This window comes from Tyto alba, unplaced genomic scaffold, assembly GCF_018691265.1.
Source record: "Tyto alba isolate M040663 unplaced genomic scaffold, T.alba_DEE_v4.0 Super-Scaffold_40, whole genome shotgun sequence".
Taxonomy (NCBI): domain Eukaryota; kingdom Metazoa; phylum Chordata; class Aves; order Strigiformes; family Tytonidae; genus Tyto; species Tyto alba.
In genome coordinates, this window is record NW_024881316.1 from 15,413,218 (window position 1) to 15,432,632 (window position 19,415).

A 19,415-nucleotide genomic window follows, 5' to 3' on the forward strand; every position below is an offset into this window, starting at 1 on the left:
AACACATTTTAACTTCATTTTTGTCAACTCATGTATCTGTCTTCAATTTCTTGCTCCCCCCCTAAAAAAATAAAATAACTTCTAGGTTGTGAGACATTACTTGCAATGCTGCCTAGTTGTATTAGTACCACTGGTAAAAGCATAGGAGTACACTAGCACACTAAATATGTCAAATGACAGTTCATTTTTGAAGTACTGTCCATCTGACACCATTATGCCCTAGAGAATACGCCAAGATGATACTTGGTTAGACTGGGCTGCGCTTATGGATGTATGGTGAGAAGGCCACCTTTTTTTTTGAGGGGGGGGCGGAACACAGGACACAGAGGGAGGGAGGAAGAATCTCTTTATCCAGAAATATCACATTCCTAAGCACCAGAAAAAAATAAATCAAGTGCTTTCCATGGTGACATCAAACTAAGTGTTGACTGCTGTCCAATGGAGAATCCTCTCACGTTGGAAAAAGGAAGCTAGAAAAAGAAAGCTGCCAAAGATACCCCTCAGAGGCTGACAATTCCTCTGCAACTGTTGTTCTTTTCATTCCTTGCTTCCTGCCAAATACTAGGGGACTGGGGAGGGGAGGAAGTGGTGATAGGATGCAGCGATCTGTAACAGTAGCTCATTCAAACATACTGTCCTGAAGAAAGAGCTTTTACATAAACATACCATGATAACTTGGAAATTCTAGTCTGTATTCCTCTACCTTACTACCATGCCACAGAAATGAAAATCTTTGCTACGTGCTATTCAGGGCAGCTGTAAACATTTCACACTATTTAATCTTTCTGGGGAGGGAAGCAATATCTCCTAATAGACCAATATGTTTTTATCATTATTATTCAGTCTGATTTGGACTGCTGCTCCCTCCACTAACAAGAAAGATTCCTTTATGAGGCTGCAGATAACATATTCGCTAAGGAATCTGCGTATGTTTCTGAATTCACCTGACTAGTTTCTCTATGAAAATGAGCTTTAAAAAAAAAAAAATCAATTTTGTTCTCCTACCAGTCTTTTTAATGTAAGCAGGCAGAGGAAATATCACAAGCTATTTAAGTCATGGCAGAGAGTTTTGCCCTTTCAGAGGCTTGAAATCAAATTATTCAGAAAAGATTTTGACTAGCTATCACTCTTCCTGCTCTCATCAAAGCAGGACTTATCTGATCCCTTATTAGCCTACCAAGGAAATGCCAGGGCTTTAAGATGAGCACCCAGAGTTTTTGCCTTTCCCTACTGAGCTAGAAACACCCAAGCCATGACTTACAAGGAAGTGGAAAGGGAAAAGGCAGATGAATTCTGTGGCCCAAAACAAGGCTGCAGTTGTGTATCATTTATAATCAGTTTTACTTCAGTTGATGAGCTGATTGGTTCCAATTCTGTATGCTCCTGTTTTTACAATAAGTCTGAGCTTCCAGCAAGAAGAAAGGAGACTGCAGTGTCTTCATTCATGCTAATCTATGAAGGAAATTGCTCCCTTTTTCCACATGTACAACTAAATGCCTCAAGAAACACACAAAGTTAAAGAGTGAAGGAGAAGATACAAAACTCTTTTAAAGAGATGCAAGTTGCTTTAAATGTCTTGACACAGGAAGCAGAATTTAGGGCACAGTATCCTGAAAAGTCAAACACAGCCTCAGGACACAGTTTAAAAAAAAAAAAATAAAAATCAAACATTCATATTAATCACATTCTAACTCAGAGCTCACCATCTCCCTAAACACACAGACACACTATGGGAGGGTGGGCTGGCAGCTATATGCTACTATGGAGGCTAAGAACACAGGAGGGGACTTCAGGGCATGGCAGATGAAGTTCGACAGTAAATGATCTATAAAAGGAAGAATAAACTAATTCTGAAAAAGGGAGGGGGAGGGGAAGAGAATCTGGTTGGTTTGTTTTCTTGTTTTTTTTTTTTTTTTTTTTTTAATTCTAGGAGCAAGCAGTTCAGCAAATCCTTATCCACTGCATAAGAAAGGAAGAATATAAACCAAGATTTAAGGTGAAGCTAAGGAAGAGAATACACACTTGATACACATTTTGCAAAAAATAACCTGGATAACTGATTTGGAACCCTTCAAGAGTATCAGCCTAAAGCAATCAGGGCAATAAACATCTATCCTCTAGATTGTCATTCCTAAAATACATGCTTAGCAAAAAAGGGTAGAGTATCACATTTATGCCTTCTTAGGTTGGAGTAACAGCTGCAGACTTTTCAGATCTCTTTTACAGAGGTACCCAAGAAACAATATGATTGTTGATTTGATGAGCTGATAACAGCTAAGGAATTTGTCTGAGGACAGGTGCTTCAATCCATTAATTTATCAATTCATCAATGTTTTGTAAGACAAAACACCAACACCACCACCGAGCTTCTCACCTCCTTTCTGTGAAATTTCAATTTGAATCAAAGAAAAGCAAGAAACATTGATTAATATGAAATTTGATTTCTTTCTATCCATGGGCATAGCTGTTAGGACAATACTGGCAAGGTGAAAAATAATGGACAATTACAAAAAGATTTGCTTCTCCTCATCCTTGGATGGCTGATGTATAGACAAAAGCACTACCATGTAAAAGGAGTACCAGTGTCCTTGTATTCAGAAAGACAGCTGCACAATAAGTCAAATAAGGAACTTCCAGACACAGCACAGTCGGTGAATATATACCACGGCAATTTTATAAACAAGACATTAAACTGTAACAACCCATACTACCTGTAGCAAAGCATGCTCCTCCCCCTCAGTGAGGAACGCCAGACTTTTTTTAGGGTCTCTGAGGACAAAGAACTAGTCAGGAGGGACAAAAATAATTTAGGCAACATATCTTTAAAAATGGATACTTTGGTCTTTCTCCTCTGTGTGCTTGTGCATCCATCCTGTGTGCAACTTTATGTGAAGAAGGAAAACAGGCATCACAGCTTCAAAGAGCTCACAAATTTCTCATATCAGCGAAATAAAACTCCATGGGCAGTCTCTCATAATTCCTGAATCCTCTGAAAGACCTACTATTATTATTACAAACAGCAGGTGGGGGAGGAAAGCTCTCGCAGTCAGAATGCAGAACAGGGAAGATACAGCTGCAAAGCAAATATTGGCTGAAGGACTCGAACTCTTCAGCTCTCAATAGGCAGCAGCAGACACTAATGCAGTATCTGTTCCTTACTGCAGGAGATTTTTTCCAGTGGTGGATTTTGTGAAACTCTGGTATTCCTGCATCTATAGAGTTGTTAAGCAGAATACAAGAAAGCAAAAGAAAAGCTGAGGGTTTGAATACTTGTAAGAGGTTTCATTGCTTTAAGCAGAACATCACATCAAAAAATGGAGTTAGAGAAACGAGTGGAGGAGGAAAAGGACCCATGGCATCTGTAGATTACCTGGCCCTAAGAACAAGCCCAGTTACACTCGGCCCTAAAGAGAACTTATCTGGTGTGCTATTAGGTGGTAAACCTGGGAAATACACCAACAATAAACCATAACAAAGGCTTGATGGATCGATCCCTAGTAGCCTTCAGGTGAACAGGATGGAACACCACTTATACCACTTTTCCTCTCAACTTAAGAGTCAAGCTCCTTACGTCTTCCTATCTCAGCAGCAGCCACCCTTTAGCTTCTAATTTCCATGCGCTTAAAGAATCTCAAAAGTAGCACAACACACAGGAGAGGAGAGCAGACATTGCCGGTAGTGTATATTGCCCATATTTCTGGTAGGCTTTGCTTCTTGTCATGTTTTGAGCTCAGAAGACAACTGAACACCATGCAGCTGCTCACTCCTCCCTTCCCCCCAGCACTGAAAAGAAGAAAATAAAGCAAAAGGCTTGGGAAACAAGATAAAGACAGGGAGGCATGAATCACCCATTACATTCATGGGCAAAAGACAGACTTGTTAGGGGAAAAAAAAAGTACATAAATTTAATACAGACACTAACAACAACACTTAACACAGTAGGGCAGTGAGAAGCATTTCCACATCTTAGAAACACCTTCCCCCCACCCCTCCCTTCTTCCCGGGCTCAGTTCTGCTCCCGATATCTCTACCTCCTCCCCCAGCAGCACAGGGGCAGGGAATGGGGGGGTGCAGTCAGTGCTGCTGCTGCTTCCATCTTCAGTGGGGGGAGCTTCTGGAACTTCTTCCCCCTGCTCCAGCACAGTCCCCCTCTCACAGGAGACAGTCCTCCACAAACTTTCTCCGACGTGAGTCCCTCCCACGGGCTGCTCCAGCATGGGACACCTCCGCATGTTGCAGTCCTCCCAGCACCAAACTACAACAGCGGGGCCTGCTTCTTTCCCCAGAGTTCCAGTCCACTTTAAGCACAGCCCGTCCTGGTGTGGGCTACTCCACAGGCTTCAGGTCAACCTCTGCTCCATCGTGGACCTCCACGGGTGGCAGGAGGGGCGGCCCTGCTGTCTCACCACGGGCTGCCAGGGGGTCCCTGCACTGGCACACCTACCTGCCTTTCCCGCTCCATTATTCCACTGACCTCAGTGTTTGCATAGATGTCACAGCTCCTCCTTACAACTCCAGCTCCTCCTCCTAGGTCCCCTTCTTAAATATGTTATTGCAGAGGCATGGCCATGATCGCTCATTGACTCAGCCCTGGCCAGAGGTGGGTCTGACTTGGAGCCGGGGGAGCTTTGAAAAGCTGCTCACAGGAGCCACCACTGTAGCCCCCTCCCCTGCTACCAAAAACCCCACCACACACACAAACCCTGCATGCTTCTATGACCATCTTTCTGTAAATGTCAAGCACAGGTGTTCTGCTATTAATATACATCATCAACTTGATCATCAGAACACTGAACAGATCTTACCAACAGATACCTTGTCAGGTATCAGTAATGATCTTTCTTTATTCAAAAGCAAGAGCCTGAGCATTTGTCTCTAATGAAACTGTAACCATGAATGGTCACTCAGCAGTTCAATCTGTCTGATGAAGAACACCTGATTTCCAAAATAATATATGGCTCAAATCCATTATTAGAAGAGTTTACATGTCATATCAATGTTTAAGAAAGAGAAAAAAAACAAAACAAAACAAACCCCCACTCAGTCAAAAGAAATATCACAAAAAATGGCCATCTCAAAGTTAGACTCCAGGAGCTTGAAAGTGTCCTTTCAATGTTAAGAAAAACCTCTATGAAGAAATAGAAATTACAATACAGTTCTGATTTTCCACACCCTTTTGCTCTCTTACACCGAAGTGGTTAAGAGAAACTAAAGGAGAAGACTATGCCCTACTCCTCTTGGACAGCGTGTGATGCAGGCGGGGCTGATGGGAACACCCATAGATTTCAAATGCCTAAAGGTCTTCTGTCTAACAGGTTTATCAACAGTGTAGTCATAAATATAAACAAACATTTGAAGGGAAAAGCAGCTACACATAATCCTTCAAATTAGTAGGGTGTTGGGTGTGTACCTTGGAGAAACTGAAGGAATACAGAAGGATTACAGATACCACATACTCATCTCTATTTATGATTCCATTAGCTAAACACAGACTGAAATTACAGTTTTTCTTCACTGAAAAATTAGACTTGGTCAGCTACCCAAGGTAGGTTTGAACAGGCTGCTGAGACCATGAAAAATAAAAAGAGTTATCCATGAAGAGCAGCTGACTGAAGTGATTTGGAAATCATGGGACTTTTTCTAAGCCAGTCAGCCTATTGCTAGCAGAACAGAGAGGGATGTCTTTTGTAGACAATTCACCATATTCGTGTTAGTGAAAATTGCAATGGGTCAAGTGAAACATGTATAAACTGTTGAGGAAGAGTGCTATTTCCGTGTTCACATAATGAAGAAAGCACAGAAAATTAAGTGCATCTGTAAACATCTAAAATCAGACACGATTTATCACATTTTCGGTCTGTGAACAAAGTTCACTGTGACTAGGGCAACAAAAATCAGTATCTTTTGGAAGAGGTGTTATTCACCAGGGACAGTTGCTCTTCTCTGCCTATCTCACAACTAGTAGACCTTACTTTGGCAAGTGAGATATCAGTATTGCTCAGTTCAACAGCTCAGGGTAAAGAATCTTTAAAAATGTAAGACTTGGAACACAGAAGCTGTAGGTGAATTGATTTTGGTTTTAGTTCTTTAATATGTTCTGCCTAATCCTCTCCAGACATTACATCTTAAAAAATCTCTCCTGATCATATGCATCATAGGCAATCAGTTCTTCACAACATTAAGACACCTGTTGCAAACAGTGCCTTGAAAGACGCTTTTAACTCTTAAATAAATTTCATGTTTGGAATATATTGCAGAGAACAGACACACAAACAAGAGCTAAATATAAAGAGTTATTAAATCACTTCTCTATCAAGAAAGGTCTACTATAAAAAAAAAAACAACAAAAAAAAAACAAAACCAAAACAAAACAGAAAAAAAACCACCAAACCATTAGAGCTTCTAGCTAAAGTCTAATACATCCCCCCTCTCAGTCAAAGTTAGAATCCAGAAATCTTTTTACAAGACAATAAAGAAGCTACCATTTCAGTACAAATGCATTCCGGTAAAGCCTCATGAAGTTTTCTATCAGGAAACCTTCTAAAAATCTAAAGTCATAAACCAACTAGCTATACATTTTGATTTTAGAGATACCCTCAACAGTTAACTGTCTCTCTCCTTCAACCCAGCACGTTTTGACCTCCACCTCCCAGGGAAATAGCTTCCCAGACCCTGGAGATATCCTCCACTGCCTGATTTCTAAGCCCATCCTGTGCCATTGGTCTCTCAGTGTGAGAAGGCACAAGTCAGAGGAACAGTGGTATTTGAGCTCATCTTTTATTACTTTTTTTTCACACTCTTTAACTAACAGCTTCCCTGAATCCTACAATATCAGATTCACAATATTTTATCATATGTCATAATAAACATTCACAGTATCCACAGTCTAAATGCATTAACAGAAACAGCAGACATACAGTCCTTTGCCTGCCTAGCCTTCCCATTATACATATTAGGGATTCATGCTTTCAACACATTAGACTTAAATTCTGATTTTAAGCATCTTTAAAGTGGTAAAAAAATGTGCAGTATGTCTTTAAGTCATGTTCCAAATGTAAACTGGGTACATCAATATTCTTACAAACTAGTATCTCCGAAGCTAGAGTAACATTTTGTATTGACAATTTTGTCTGGAATTATTTCTTATTATACATATTGATCCTGAAGGTTAAAAATTTAAATTCTGAATAAGCACCAAATTCACAAGCTCAGTCCCATTACAAATGAATTAGGAGTTCTGCTACTTAAGAGCTTTGGCAAAAATAGAAAGCTGTGCAATGAAGACTCTTGTATCTAGGTGCAAGAATTGGTGTAGGCAACATGAAAGCTGTTTGTTTCCTTGCTACTGCAACATAGTCAGAAATTATTTCAGAAACTTACCCTTTTCCAAGCAGAATCTTGGACAGATCTTGCTCAAAAGAAGTTCCTGACGTAATCGAAGAACCTCAGCTTCCAACACTTCAACTTTCGATTTCCATACAAAATCTTGTTCAGATACAGTTTTGGCAAGGTGCTCAGTATATTCTTTGCAACTCTTCCCTGGTGGTTTTGAGTGGATAATTGCAAAAGCCAATGCTAGTTTTGATATTTTCAAATACCAAACTTGATTTTCTCTTCCGCCTTTGATTTCTATTATATTAGAAAAACATAAAACAAAAAAGTAACTAACTTCACTATGGCTTTATTAAGGAAATTGTGCACAGTATTTTCCTGGCTTTGAAAACTGTTCAACAGTGAGACCAATCATTTTATTTCTAGTGCATTCCTAAATCATCAGGGAAAAGAACAGAAATATAAGCATCTATTTGAGAATAAAACATACATGAGCTGCGTTCCAGCTATAACAATAAAATTCAGGCAGTGTTTGAGAATACTTGTGAAAATAGCAAGCACTTCAAATAGGCTTATCCTAGCAAAATTTAAATGCAAATATTATCTCCACTAAAACAAATATGAAAACACTAAAAATACTAACCTCAAAAAAAAACCCTGACACCACCCCCCAAAAAAATAATCCTAAACCCCTGATTGAAGAATGAATATGGGGTTATTTATACTTATCTTAAACACAATACATACAATTTCTTGTACCAAATACAACTTGTGTACCAAAAGTCCCAGTGCTCAAAAGATAAAAATTCTGAGGTGGTTGTTAGTTTCTGGTTAGGTCACCCAGTATTGCTGCACTTGCAGTTCTAAGTCTACAGTAAGCCTAAAACTGCAGACAGGTCTATGGCAGACATTCAAAGTGATGCAAGTGGCTAGCGATGTAAGTGAAGAAGACAGTTTTATCAGCTCTCTTACAAACAGCGAGGATGGAGCAAAAGGTATTATAGGAGTGAGAAAAAGAAAGTATTTATCTAGATGATTGCGCCAAGGGCAACAGTACAGGACCTAAGAACAGAAAAGGAAAAAATTATATAAAAAATAACTAATAATATCCAGCCTATCTAATTAGCAAAGTTGTGTTGGTTTTTTTTTTTTTTTTTCTAATCCCACAACATTTTCATTCAGCAGTTCACTGTATTCTTTTTACTTGAAAAAATATTACTTCCAGAATAATAATTAAAAAAAAAAAAAAAAAAAAGCAACAAAATCACTTCTTATGCTTTTGTCCTGGTCGTGACATCTAAAAATTGTTCCTAATACTATTCTTTCTTGTTATCCAAAAAAACTGCAGGCTAAGCACTCTAATAAATCGTGTTGAGTATCTCTGAAATAGTCAGAGCACAGGTTTGAATAAAATGTTTCATGTCATCCTTTCACCAGATCACCTGCTATCACCACGATGATTTCTTCCTTTGATTCCTCTCAACTTTGGACAGTAAGTCATAAATCAACACATATTTATTTATTCATTGGGGGCACTTAGAGAAAGAGCTGCCTTTTAAATATTTCTTTCACCTTTCAAATACTTCTGAAGTGCACAAATAATTCCTGTACGTTCCTTGCACATTGTGTGTTCAGACACACCAGTCAGTTACACTTTGGAATGTACAGAGCACAAGGGGTAAGACTGCAAAAATTCCTTGGGATCTACCTACTGCTATGTTTTAAACTACTGTTCTCCACTTGAAACACTACATTCTTGCCCTGTGTCAGAGCAAAAACGCCCAGTCTAAGTCATCAGTGCACTCTTAAAGCTAATGAGAGAGTAAGCCCTTAGAAACTGAACTATGCTATCTATACCCATACCTTAAATAAATGGTACTTTTTGCAAAATTTCTTATTTGTAAAAATCTATTTCACACAACTTTTCCATTCATATCTAAGAATTTCAGTGAAAAAGCAGAAGTTAATTCTCTCAGCCTCAAAGGATCAGCACCTCTGTGGGAAAACAGATAGAACACTCTTGTTTCGTTTATACATCAGAGGAAATGTTTTACAAATACAGAATCATGCAAGTAATTGAACTGCCTTCAAAGCTGTGAATAAAATTAAATACATGGAACCACAATGAAAGAAGAGTAAGTAGTAACAGTAAGGTATCCAAAATCTTTGGCTTTGAACCTGAAAGGTACTCCCCGGATTATATCGTCGTTTTAACAGAAGTTTCACCCAGCTATCACTCAAACTGTCTGTCAAGCTTCATTCTTACTAAGTTCCTTGGCAGAGCAGAGCCACAAATTAAGGCAGACAGAAAGATGTCTTACAAATGGCCTTCACTGCTGGTTTATATTTTGGTATCTCCACAGACTACTCTGCAAAAGCTTTCTGATTCATCTTCTTTTAAAAAAGGACAAATAAAGATTCGCTTTGTACTTTATATCATGCTTGACAGTACTAGCGTTTTCCTTTAAATTACATTCAGGGAAGTTGCAGAAGGACATCAGTATGGGTCAGGAGATTGTATTTAATTTCAGCATTTTGTAAACATTCACGTGCTTTTTATCATTAGAGAGTCACCATCAATACCTTCTTTTCAATCATGCTCCGCTTATTTCTACTCATATCACATACTATTACAAAGAAAAGTCAAAATTAGCTGTTTGACCACTGATACTTTACCACTATGCATTTTACACATCTCAGTCCACAACTCTAAATGAAGTGATTTAGAGTCAAAAAAATCCCCAAATAAAATAACCTCATAAATAGACGAGTATTACAAAGAATTACAATGGAACAGTTGAGACTGAATTTCTACAGCTCAAGGAAATTTAGAAGTGTGAAATGCTACTTCAGCAGTATTTTTTCACCACTTAGTACCAAACTGAAGAGAGTCACTCTTCTACTTTGTTTTAAAGGGGACTATATATTTTAGGCAGAGCAAAAACCTTAGTGCACATGCTAATAATACAACACAGACAAACGAAAGGTTCTTTCACCCTTAACATGACAAAATGCTATTTCCTAAATGAGATGTATCCCTAATAAGTCACACAAACCATGGGATCTTACCTAATTTTCCCTTAAATCACAAACATCAAAATCCTAAATAGCATTCCACCTTAACACCTAGGACATACCATTAAGTAATTAAAATTGGATTTTGAGGAAGGCCTTTTTAATATCTTGTACAGATTCACTTCTACAGCAGCAATGCTTTACACTGAATGAGTTTAATGAGGTACTCTCAGATGAGAAAAAGAATCACTCCTTTTCTGGAATAATTACTTGTACAGAAGTTATAGGGAAAAAAAAAAAAAAAAAAAAAGCAGCACAGATCACAAAGTTGGTTCTCTTTAGAAACAAGACACAAAGCAGTTTTTGGAGAAGTAATTCTGTTCGAATCTCGAAATCTCTTGTTTAAAACCAGGTAATTAATGACAAATGGTGATACACCCACACATATTTCCAGAAAGACTGGATTTCACAAAGATTTTCTAAAGAATATACAGTTCTTTCACTTCCTTTCTATTATTGTCACTATCACCATCTCTCTTTTCTTCTTTTATGATCATGAAAAGAGAAGTTTGTAGAACAAAAAGCTGGAGTTGTAAGAGTTGATTCAAGTTTTTCACAGTTCCTTAAAAGGACAACTGCACTCTTAGGAACCACTGTAAAAAAAAAATATAGAAAATAACACACTGGATGATGTAGTTAGAAGTATGGGGGTGCTGGCCAACTGTGCATTAGTGAAAATTGCACAGCAATCTCTTGCTCTCAGGAAGTGCTGTACCCAAGCCCACCAAATGTGAATGCATTCCACTAAAAGCATATTGGCAGCTACAGAGTTTTATCAATAACATTTTTGCTCATATCAGCACAGAAATTACACCAGTGGTTAGGTAGAAAAAAAGGTTTAGAACCAAACCAGAAATTTTCCTTGATTGGGAATAGTACCAGAACAAGAGCAGAAAGAAGTCACCAGTCTAACCCTAGCTGCTACTGCCAAAATAATGTCAGACAGGAACTGGAAGAATCAAGAATGATCCACCAAAACATACCTGGTATCCAAGTTACTCAGTAAGAATAACTACTTCCTAGCAAAGCTCCTTTTTTCGTTTGTTTACTCTATGTTAAGGGACCAGCAACCCCTTGTGAGCCCTGCTAGAAGCAGGGCGCAGCACCCTAACAGAAGATACGATCCGGTGAGAAGTTTCCTGTGCAACCCCCTCAATCCACAGTCTGATACTGGAATTGCAGTGAGAGGACAATATCGGCTAAAATAGCTGTCAAACAGGACTGGGTCTCTAGACTTCCGACATGAGAAAGAGACAACCCCCTGCCTCTCTCCAGCCTTCTAACTCTCATGCAGGGAGAGGGTACTGAGGACCCACAGCCCTACTGAGGTCCTAGTCATGGAAGGTTGCTGAGTAATCAATCATTCAGCTGCTGAAATAATTACAAAAGAAGTCATGAACTGTCCTGTACAGCTCTGTATTAGATAACCAATGGGAACTTTGAGGTGCTGTAAGATCCTCTGAGGACCTTAGATATAAACAGGAAACAGGATAACACAAAGAAGCAGGGTAAATCTGATTCATAAACACTATCCTAATTCCACCAACCTGCCAGACCCTCTGTTTTGCAACTGCATTCGATGTATCACAAAGGTCAAAGGTTTCACACTATTGGTTAAAAAAAAAATAGATAAAAAAATCAAACCATGCAAATCATTCACTGTTATTAAAAAACCTGAAAACATCCATTAAAGCGATAAAACTTGCATCTAAACTTAAACCATTCATTAAAGTCATTTTAACAGGCTATAAAATCTCCTATTTCCAAAACACTTGCAACCCCACAAAAAGGCTGTTTATGCACCTTGCTAGTTAGTGGACCCCAGTTCCATACTGATAACATGCCAAAGTCCGTAAATTGAGGTCAAACACATGACATCTTTCCCCCCTAAAAAGACAATTCCCTGAGCCCACTACTGGCACAAAAAGCATCCCTTCCTCCCCTAGCACTCTCTTAGTGGTCAGAAGATGCTTTTGTGCCTCTTAGTTCTTCATTGTTTCTTTTTCACTTGTAACTACACACAGCTGAACAGCCCAGTCTCTGAGTGCACAGCGGTTGCCTTCACTGCTGCACACAACATCAACTTAAGTCTCAAGAGGAAGAAAAATACTCATGGATGCTATCTGGGTTTTTCTACCTCGTCCCAGAATTGAACTAGTGTCAACAACAGGCTGACATGGATAACAATCATTTTCTGCCTTTGATAGAAGCGCAGGGATGATTTCTTCCTTATTCTTTGTATTAGTACACATGAACTAGACGAATCAGCCTCCTGAACAGGATTAACCTAGAAAAGGGTACAATTAAGTCTGCAGTCAGACCAAACTGGACTGCTCCCTGAGGAAAGACCCAGTGATCTCAGGATGAGCCTCCCCCAGCTCCTGGGCCCACGTCCTTTGGTGTCCCTCCGTCAGCCCTGGGTTCCTCTGCCCAGAGGAATGGCAGCATGTGCCGCAAATCAAGGGATGAACTACTCAGTTTGCACAGGTGAATCCTCAGCTCCACAGCTTTTAAGAAGTCTTTCGGGTGTGTTTTGGGGTAAGGGCAGTGAATAATTCTATATATTTTACCTTTCTGAGTGCTACATACAGTTTTCTGACTGACCTTGGAAACAGGGAAGTCACAGAGTGATGGGAGGAGAAGGGGGCTAAATTCTAGTGCAATTTAAAATTCTAAGATCCCTCAAAATAAAACCCAAACCTAAACTTGTTTGAAATAACTCAATATTTGAGTAATACTCACTGATGTCACAGGATTGCACACCTTAGGCATGATCTCTAAGTTTGCCCATAAAATTCAAGTCTAACAACAGAAGAAACTTCTTCAAATGTCATAGACAAAACCTTACTGCTTACAACAGGATGTTTATTTGTTATTCAGGTCATTATCATCTAACATTGAACATTTTAAAAATTAATAGATTAACACACAATATAGACTGTAACTATTTAACAGGCTATTCAAGGGCTCGGTTTTCTTCACATTTGACATAGATGAGATATATAAAATGATTTGTCAGGACAGAAACAAATTGCCATTCACCACTACTACACAGATAAAAATCTTCTGACAGTTCTAACTGTATGTATTTTTATATGTATGTGTAATTTGTATGTAACAAATATCCAAAAAAAGGGTTTTCCTTCTAAATTTAATTGTACAGTCTGTCTTTAATGGCACAAATATAATAGGAAAAACTCTTTTGTTGCCATGATTTTTACCTTGACCAATCTGTCAATTACACCCTGCAGATAAAGGTGAAAAAATTACCCACACCTTTGTATCCCTATTCTGCATTACACAATAGCAACCAAAATATTGACCCATTATAATGGAGCACAAAATGGGTCACAAAATTATGCGACTGCTCTAGCAGAACTAGGCTGAGCTGCAGACACATAAGGCCATAACATTAAGCAACAATAAAATAAACTTGATTTAATTGGTATGCCTAACATAATATTGTCTTTTGTGTATATAATAAATAACGAGAATGGGACAGCTACATAATCAAGATGAACTAAAGTATGCCCTGTGTTCCAATTAAGCAGCTTCTATTGTAAAAATGTGTATTAAACCCAGGCTAATCCACAGTGTCGTTTGTAAAACAACCTATACTCATAATACACAAAGATATGTAATGGGGACATACTTACCGAGGGAAAAAACTTGGTTTTACTACCACAAGTGTAAACAATACCTCCAGCATTTTTTTAAAATGGACTCAAGATGCTAGAATGATACTGAAAATAATAAATATTTAAAATATGGTATGTCAAAAGCACAAGGAATCTTGATTAAAATGTAATATGATTTATTTCTTCACAGCTTAACTTTTAAATAATTTTAGCTTCTAAAAATCAAGTCATATGAATACTCCAAAAACAAGTAACATGAATTAACTGAAAAACTACTTTAGAGCTTTTTCACATTCCCCAATTATAACCATTTCATAGCATTTAAGAACATAAGCAAGCATAATCCCTCGGGATTTCAGTAACATTTTAGAGGTAGGATTTATCTCAAGTATAGAAACCTACAGTTCAGAAGGCTACAGCTGAGCTAGCTGTCTAAGACATCCTTTACGATCAATGGGCAGAAACAGAGATTTCTAATGTTAAAAATAAGTCAAGTTATTTGTACATCTATTTTGTGATGAAGTTAAGTCATGGCCCAGAAACACTTGTTTCCCTCACCGGACGAGTGAAAGAGTTGAGATGACTAGATCAGATGAGCACACGTGTATTGCGGACAGTCAACTTCAGCGAGATGAGTAAGTGCACAACATGCAGCTAAAGCTGAGACCTCCAAAAAACCCTATTTAAGTGCCTAACTAACAAGCGAAATTTTGCAAGGCTAAAATCAGAACCCTTTAAAACAAGTTTGCAATTCTAGATCTTTTTAGTATCTCTGGAAAAAAAAAAAAAAAAAAGCTTTATAGAAGACAACCCCAAAATCATGGAAAAATTTTGTGAGAATAACCCTGTAAACATTAAAACATTGCCTCTGCACAAAAAATATAGCATACAGGTCCAAAGTAAATCACATGGGAAGCATGCCCAGAATTAAATGAGCATAAAACAATCAGCTTGGCCCCTTATTAAGTTACTGTGCATCACTCTTCCGTGAGATTATGTGAGGAAATTATTTCCTGCCATTTGAAAATGTGCAAACTCCCGATTTAAAATACCACAAGTATATTGATGGTCCTACAACTATATGCTTAGATTAACTCTTTCCAGGTTTGGACTGCTCTGGCATTTTGCTTTCTCGACAGAATCATTTGACAGGTTTTTTTTTTAACTTTTTTCTAACCTGCTCTTCTTAGTGACAGTCTAGAAGAGAAACAATGTACCAGATTTAACATACAAGAATCTCAAGTTACTCAAGAGTTCAACTCTGACAGTCTTAAAGAAACACCACAAAGTGCTGACAGCAAGGACACCTTACGCACCACAGAAGCCTTCAAGAGATGAAAGTATTCACTTTTGCTCTATTCCCATTAGAACAGGCCAAGTAAAAAACAGTACTGTAAGCCTGAGATTTCTGGTTGTTTTAAATTATGTGTATGTTCTCCCTAAATACTAAGAGTTCTTTCTTTTGCACTCTTCTTTTCTCCTCCAACAGGACTTTTTTGTTGTGTCACTTACAATGATATCTAATGAATCTGGCACATGGTACCCTTACCACTATGTTCTTCTTTACTATTCTCACTACTAAAGACATGCATATATTTCCACAAAAGAGATTTTATTCTATAAAGCTTGCAGTTCAGAAATTAAAGTGTAACTTAATGGTGTAAATCTATCAATTCTTAAGTCAGCACAGATTTCTTCCCCTACCAAAACAAAACTGTGATCACTCCATCAACTGGGTGTAAATCCACTTGGTTTGGAAATTGAGGACATACTTTCCATTACAGCTTTATGAGCTATACCATGAAATTCAGACCCTTATTCATTTATAAAGTTTCATATGTGCTGATAATAATTATATAAAGTGTAAATTTACATTTGGCATTCTGGACTGTGGAAATAATCCCAGTCTTTATATACTGCCAAGTTACAACAAGAAAGCAGCCATATCTCCCAAGTTTTACCTATTGCAATGACTACATTAGCTCTTGAATGCAGAGTTTCAAAGCAGAGTTCAAAAAAAAGCAATCACGAAGAGTTTGGAGGATTATGCAGGGATTATTTTGCATCTTTCTTCTTCTCACGTTAAAATATATTGACTAAAATATCACCATAATTTCACACTTTCAGCCTTTACATGAATACTTCCATCTCCACAGGTTTTTAAATCTGCAAGATCAGTATCTTTCATCAAACAAATTTCCTTCGGGTAAGTTACCAGAAAGCATCCGTTGTATTTTAAACACATTCTTCCTGGCTTTCTTACACAAATTTTATATTGGCAGAATGAAAGATGAGATTGTTCAAAAGAAAGCAAATGTAATACAAGACAAGAGAGAATAGTAGGAATACTGGGAATCTAATGCTCTAAAAACTACGCAGTATGCAATGAAAAATGAAGTCTTATATGCACTATAGCTACTAACATAACCATAGCCACATTTAAATATATAGTGTCTGAATATTAGTTTATGAAATACTGGAAGTTGTAAGAGACAGTGAACATGGAAGTGGCTTGCCAAGCACTTGCAGTCAAGTCCACAGACAAGTATTTTTTACACTTTCATTCAGCTCTATTAATAGTTTACTCAAATGTATAAAAACAAACAAACAAAAACAACAAATGGGAAATAAGACAAAATTAATCATTACTTTCTTCCACTGGTGGTTGAGAAAAAATGTCAGAGACTGAACACTATGATTTCTAAATTCCTAAGGACAGGGTGATCTGAAACAATCATTTCAACTCACTGACATTAGAAATAATCAGTTTCAGGTAAAAATACTGATAAATCTTTGATACTTCTTTTCTGTTGTATCTTTATATTTAATGCAAACCTATTTTAACAAGCAGAGCACTAACATTAACAGAATTTCAGCACCTATCCAATACAGCTTAGCAACAACGCAGCGTTCCTACTTGTGGGTGAAATAAGCAGAAAAATCCCTTCAGATTTGTAATATGAGAAATCGAGGAATCTGAATAAATACAGACGGAAGTCATTCATAGCTTATCTTCTTCATTAATAATGGGGAAAAAAAAAAAAAAAAGTGCAATTTTCATGCGAAGGCTGCCACCTCCTTCCAAATAAAACTGAACCTTCCTTGAGGAAACCACTCTCGCAGCCCCCGCGGCGGCCCACCCGCGGCCTGCCGCACGCTGCCCGCCAGCAGAACCGGGCCCCGGCCTGACCCAGCGGGGTCGCCCGCCCCTCTCACCGGGCCCCCCCACCCAAAGACACGGGGTTCCCACCCACGAGGGATGTCCCCAGACGCACCGACTGCAGCGGCCGGCGGAGGGAGGCAGCCCGCCCACGCCCCGCGGCGGCGGGCACCCCCTCAGGCCCGCTGATGCCGCCCGCAGCCCTCGCCCAGCCTCCCTCCCCGCCTTCCCCGGCCGCGGGGAGGCCGAGGGCCGCCGGGGCGGGCCCTGACGGCTTCGATCCGCGACCCACCTGCCGCGGCGGCCCCGCCGCCGGGGCCGCTCTCGGGCTCCATGGCCGGGGGACAGCGGGCGGCAGCCGCCCTTCGCGGGCTCCCGGCGCGGCTCCGCGCGGCGGCCCGTCGGGCGGCGGCCGGGGGCTGAGGGGCACCAGCCCTCGCCCCAGCCCCGAGGGCCTTCGGTGGGAGCCCTGCGGTGCGGTACAGGCCGCCCCACGTCCCACCCGTGTTTATCGCGGCCAGACACAGGTGTCTCCTTAGGGGTGCTGCCGCAGCGCGCTGGCTCACGGCGTGGGCCGGGACGAGTCCGAGAGATGGAAGGGGGAAGAGCGGAGGCCGCTGTGCTGCAAAGGCAAAGACCGCCTGAGCCGGGCGGGCGAAGGAAGGGGGGATGTGGGGGAGCCCCTTGTGCTGCCTCCGGGTGGGGGGGGAAGCTCAGCCGTGGGCGAGCGTGTCCCGGCGGAGGGTGCAGGGGCAGCCCCGGGGCGGCGGAGCTCACCCTCACCGCAGTCACCCGAGAGGGACCCCCCCGAGCTCTTACACTCACCACTGTGGGGCCTCAAATCCACCGCGTCTTTACGGCTATAAAGTGCGTGAAGTTCTCCTGAGCTCTTCTGTTGATTTCAAGTTAGGTCTCTCTAAACATTTCTTACGGTCACATACCCTGAGAGCAAATGAGACCGTAAAACTTCAGAACATGATTTCTTTAACAGTCCATTTGAAATTGAAGCTGCCTTTTAGCCAAAACACCGTGCTCAAAGCACACCAGTTAACTTCAGAAATTATTTTTTTTTTTAAATGTAAAATTACATTCTTTACACAAACTGCTGCAAAGGCTGCGTTAAGACCTTCTTGGCCAGAAATGGATTCTCTTCAGTTGAAGTGGGTGGGGAGGGAGGACAGGAGGAGAGATAAGAAATTAATAATGAAGCCGGATGCACTAGGTGCAGTTAGGCTTATCACAATATATCAAGTTCTTAAGTAGAGGGGAATGGATCTTTCTAAACACAGAAGTATTCAGATGTGACAAACATATACTTTTAAAATTCTCGTCCCCATTTTTTGTTCTTGGATAATCTGAACGGGTTTTAACGTGTTAATTTATTTTTAAAAATAACTCTTTTGTTAAAATACATAGTGGTAGACGTCTGCGCTAGTGTACTTTTTTTTTTTTATTTTGAAAAAGAAATTTACCATCCCAACTACAGAAAAATGTTAATCCATTGGAACTTTCATTGGAGACTTCAAGTGATAAAAATAAATTAGACTGAATAATTTAGAGACTATTTTCATTCTGACAGCACTACTTATTTCTCAGTGAAACCCAGGGGAAAAAATAACATTCTCCTGCCTTTTATTGCAATGACATATCAGCAGCTACACTTTGTTTCTAATTTTCTGTGCATCTTTTGTGCACGTAAGTGATGTAGATGCTTTGCAAAGTGGACAGTCATTATGTAGATCCATGTTTTCATATAATCTTTTCAGCCCTGACTGAAATGAAAGATTCAGAGACATGAGTGCTTTTACCTGCAAACCTGGGGTTTATATACAGAGAGCTGAATCTAAAAAGCAGTATTAGGCAAAGGCAACATTATTAATGTTCTAAAAGAGAAAGTGGCTCTACTTTTTCTGAGAGCACCAGTCCTGCTCTCAATTGTAGGCTTACTTAGAGGCACCTAACAACCCTGAGACCTTCTACCATTAAACAGCTGCCTGGAGGGATGTTTTTTGCTTGATCGTTTTGTATTTAAACATGTAAGAGCTGAATAAATTTAGTTGTAGATGCAGAGCCCTTTCATTTGTTGAGTTGTTTTTGTTTGTTTTTTGTTTGTTTGTTTGTTTGTTTTTTAATTTGGAGAGAGTAGTAGTTAAAAGGAATGCATCTTTTTAAGTTACAAACTTATCACAGACTTATAAGTTACAAATGTA

The 19,415-nt window shown here is 39.5% G+C and overlaps 1 protein-coding gene across 1 annotated transcript in view; it reads right to left on the reverse strand.

The window, feature by feature from the left end:
* MEI4 (meiotic double-stranded break formation protein 4) overlaps window positions 1-17,574 on the reverse strand; it is an 83,850-nt gene extending 66,276 nt beyond the window's left edge. Inside the window, exons 1-2 of the mRNA XM_033002636.2 lie at window positions 17,498-17,574; window positions 7,381-7,629 (exon numbers count right to left, since the gene is read on the reverse strand). Coding sequence (XP_032858527.2) covers window positions 7,381-7,629; window positions 17,498-17,540 — 292 coding nt within the window. The 5' untranslated portion in view covers window positions 17,541-17,574. The remainder of the gene's footprint in view (window positions 1-7,380; window positions 7,630-17,497) is intronic.
* Window positions 17,575-19,415: the final 1,841 nt, after the last annotated feature.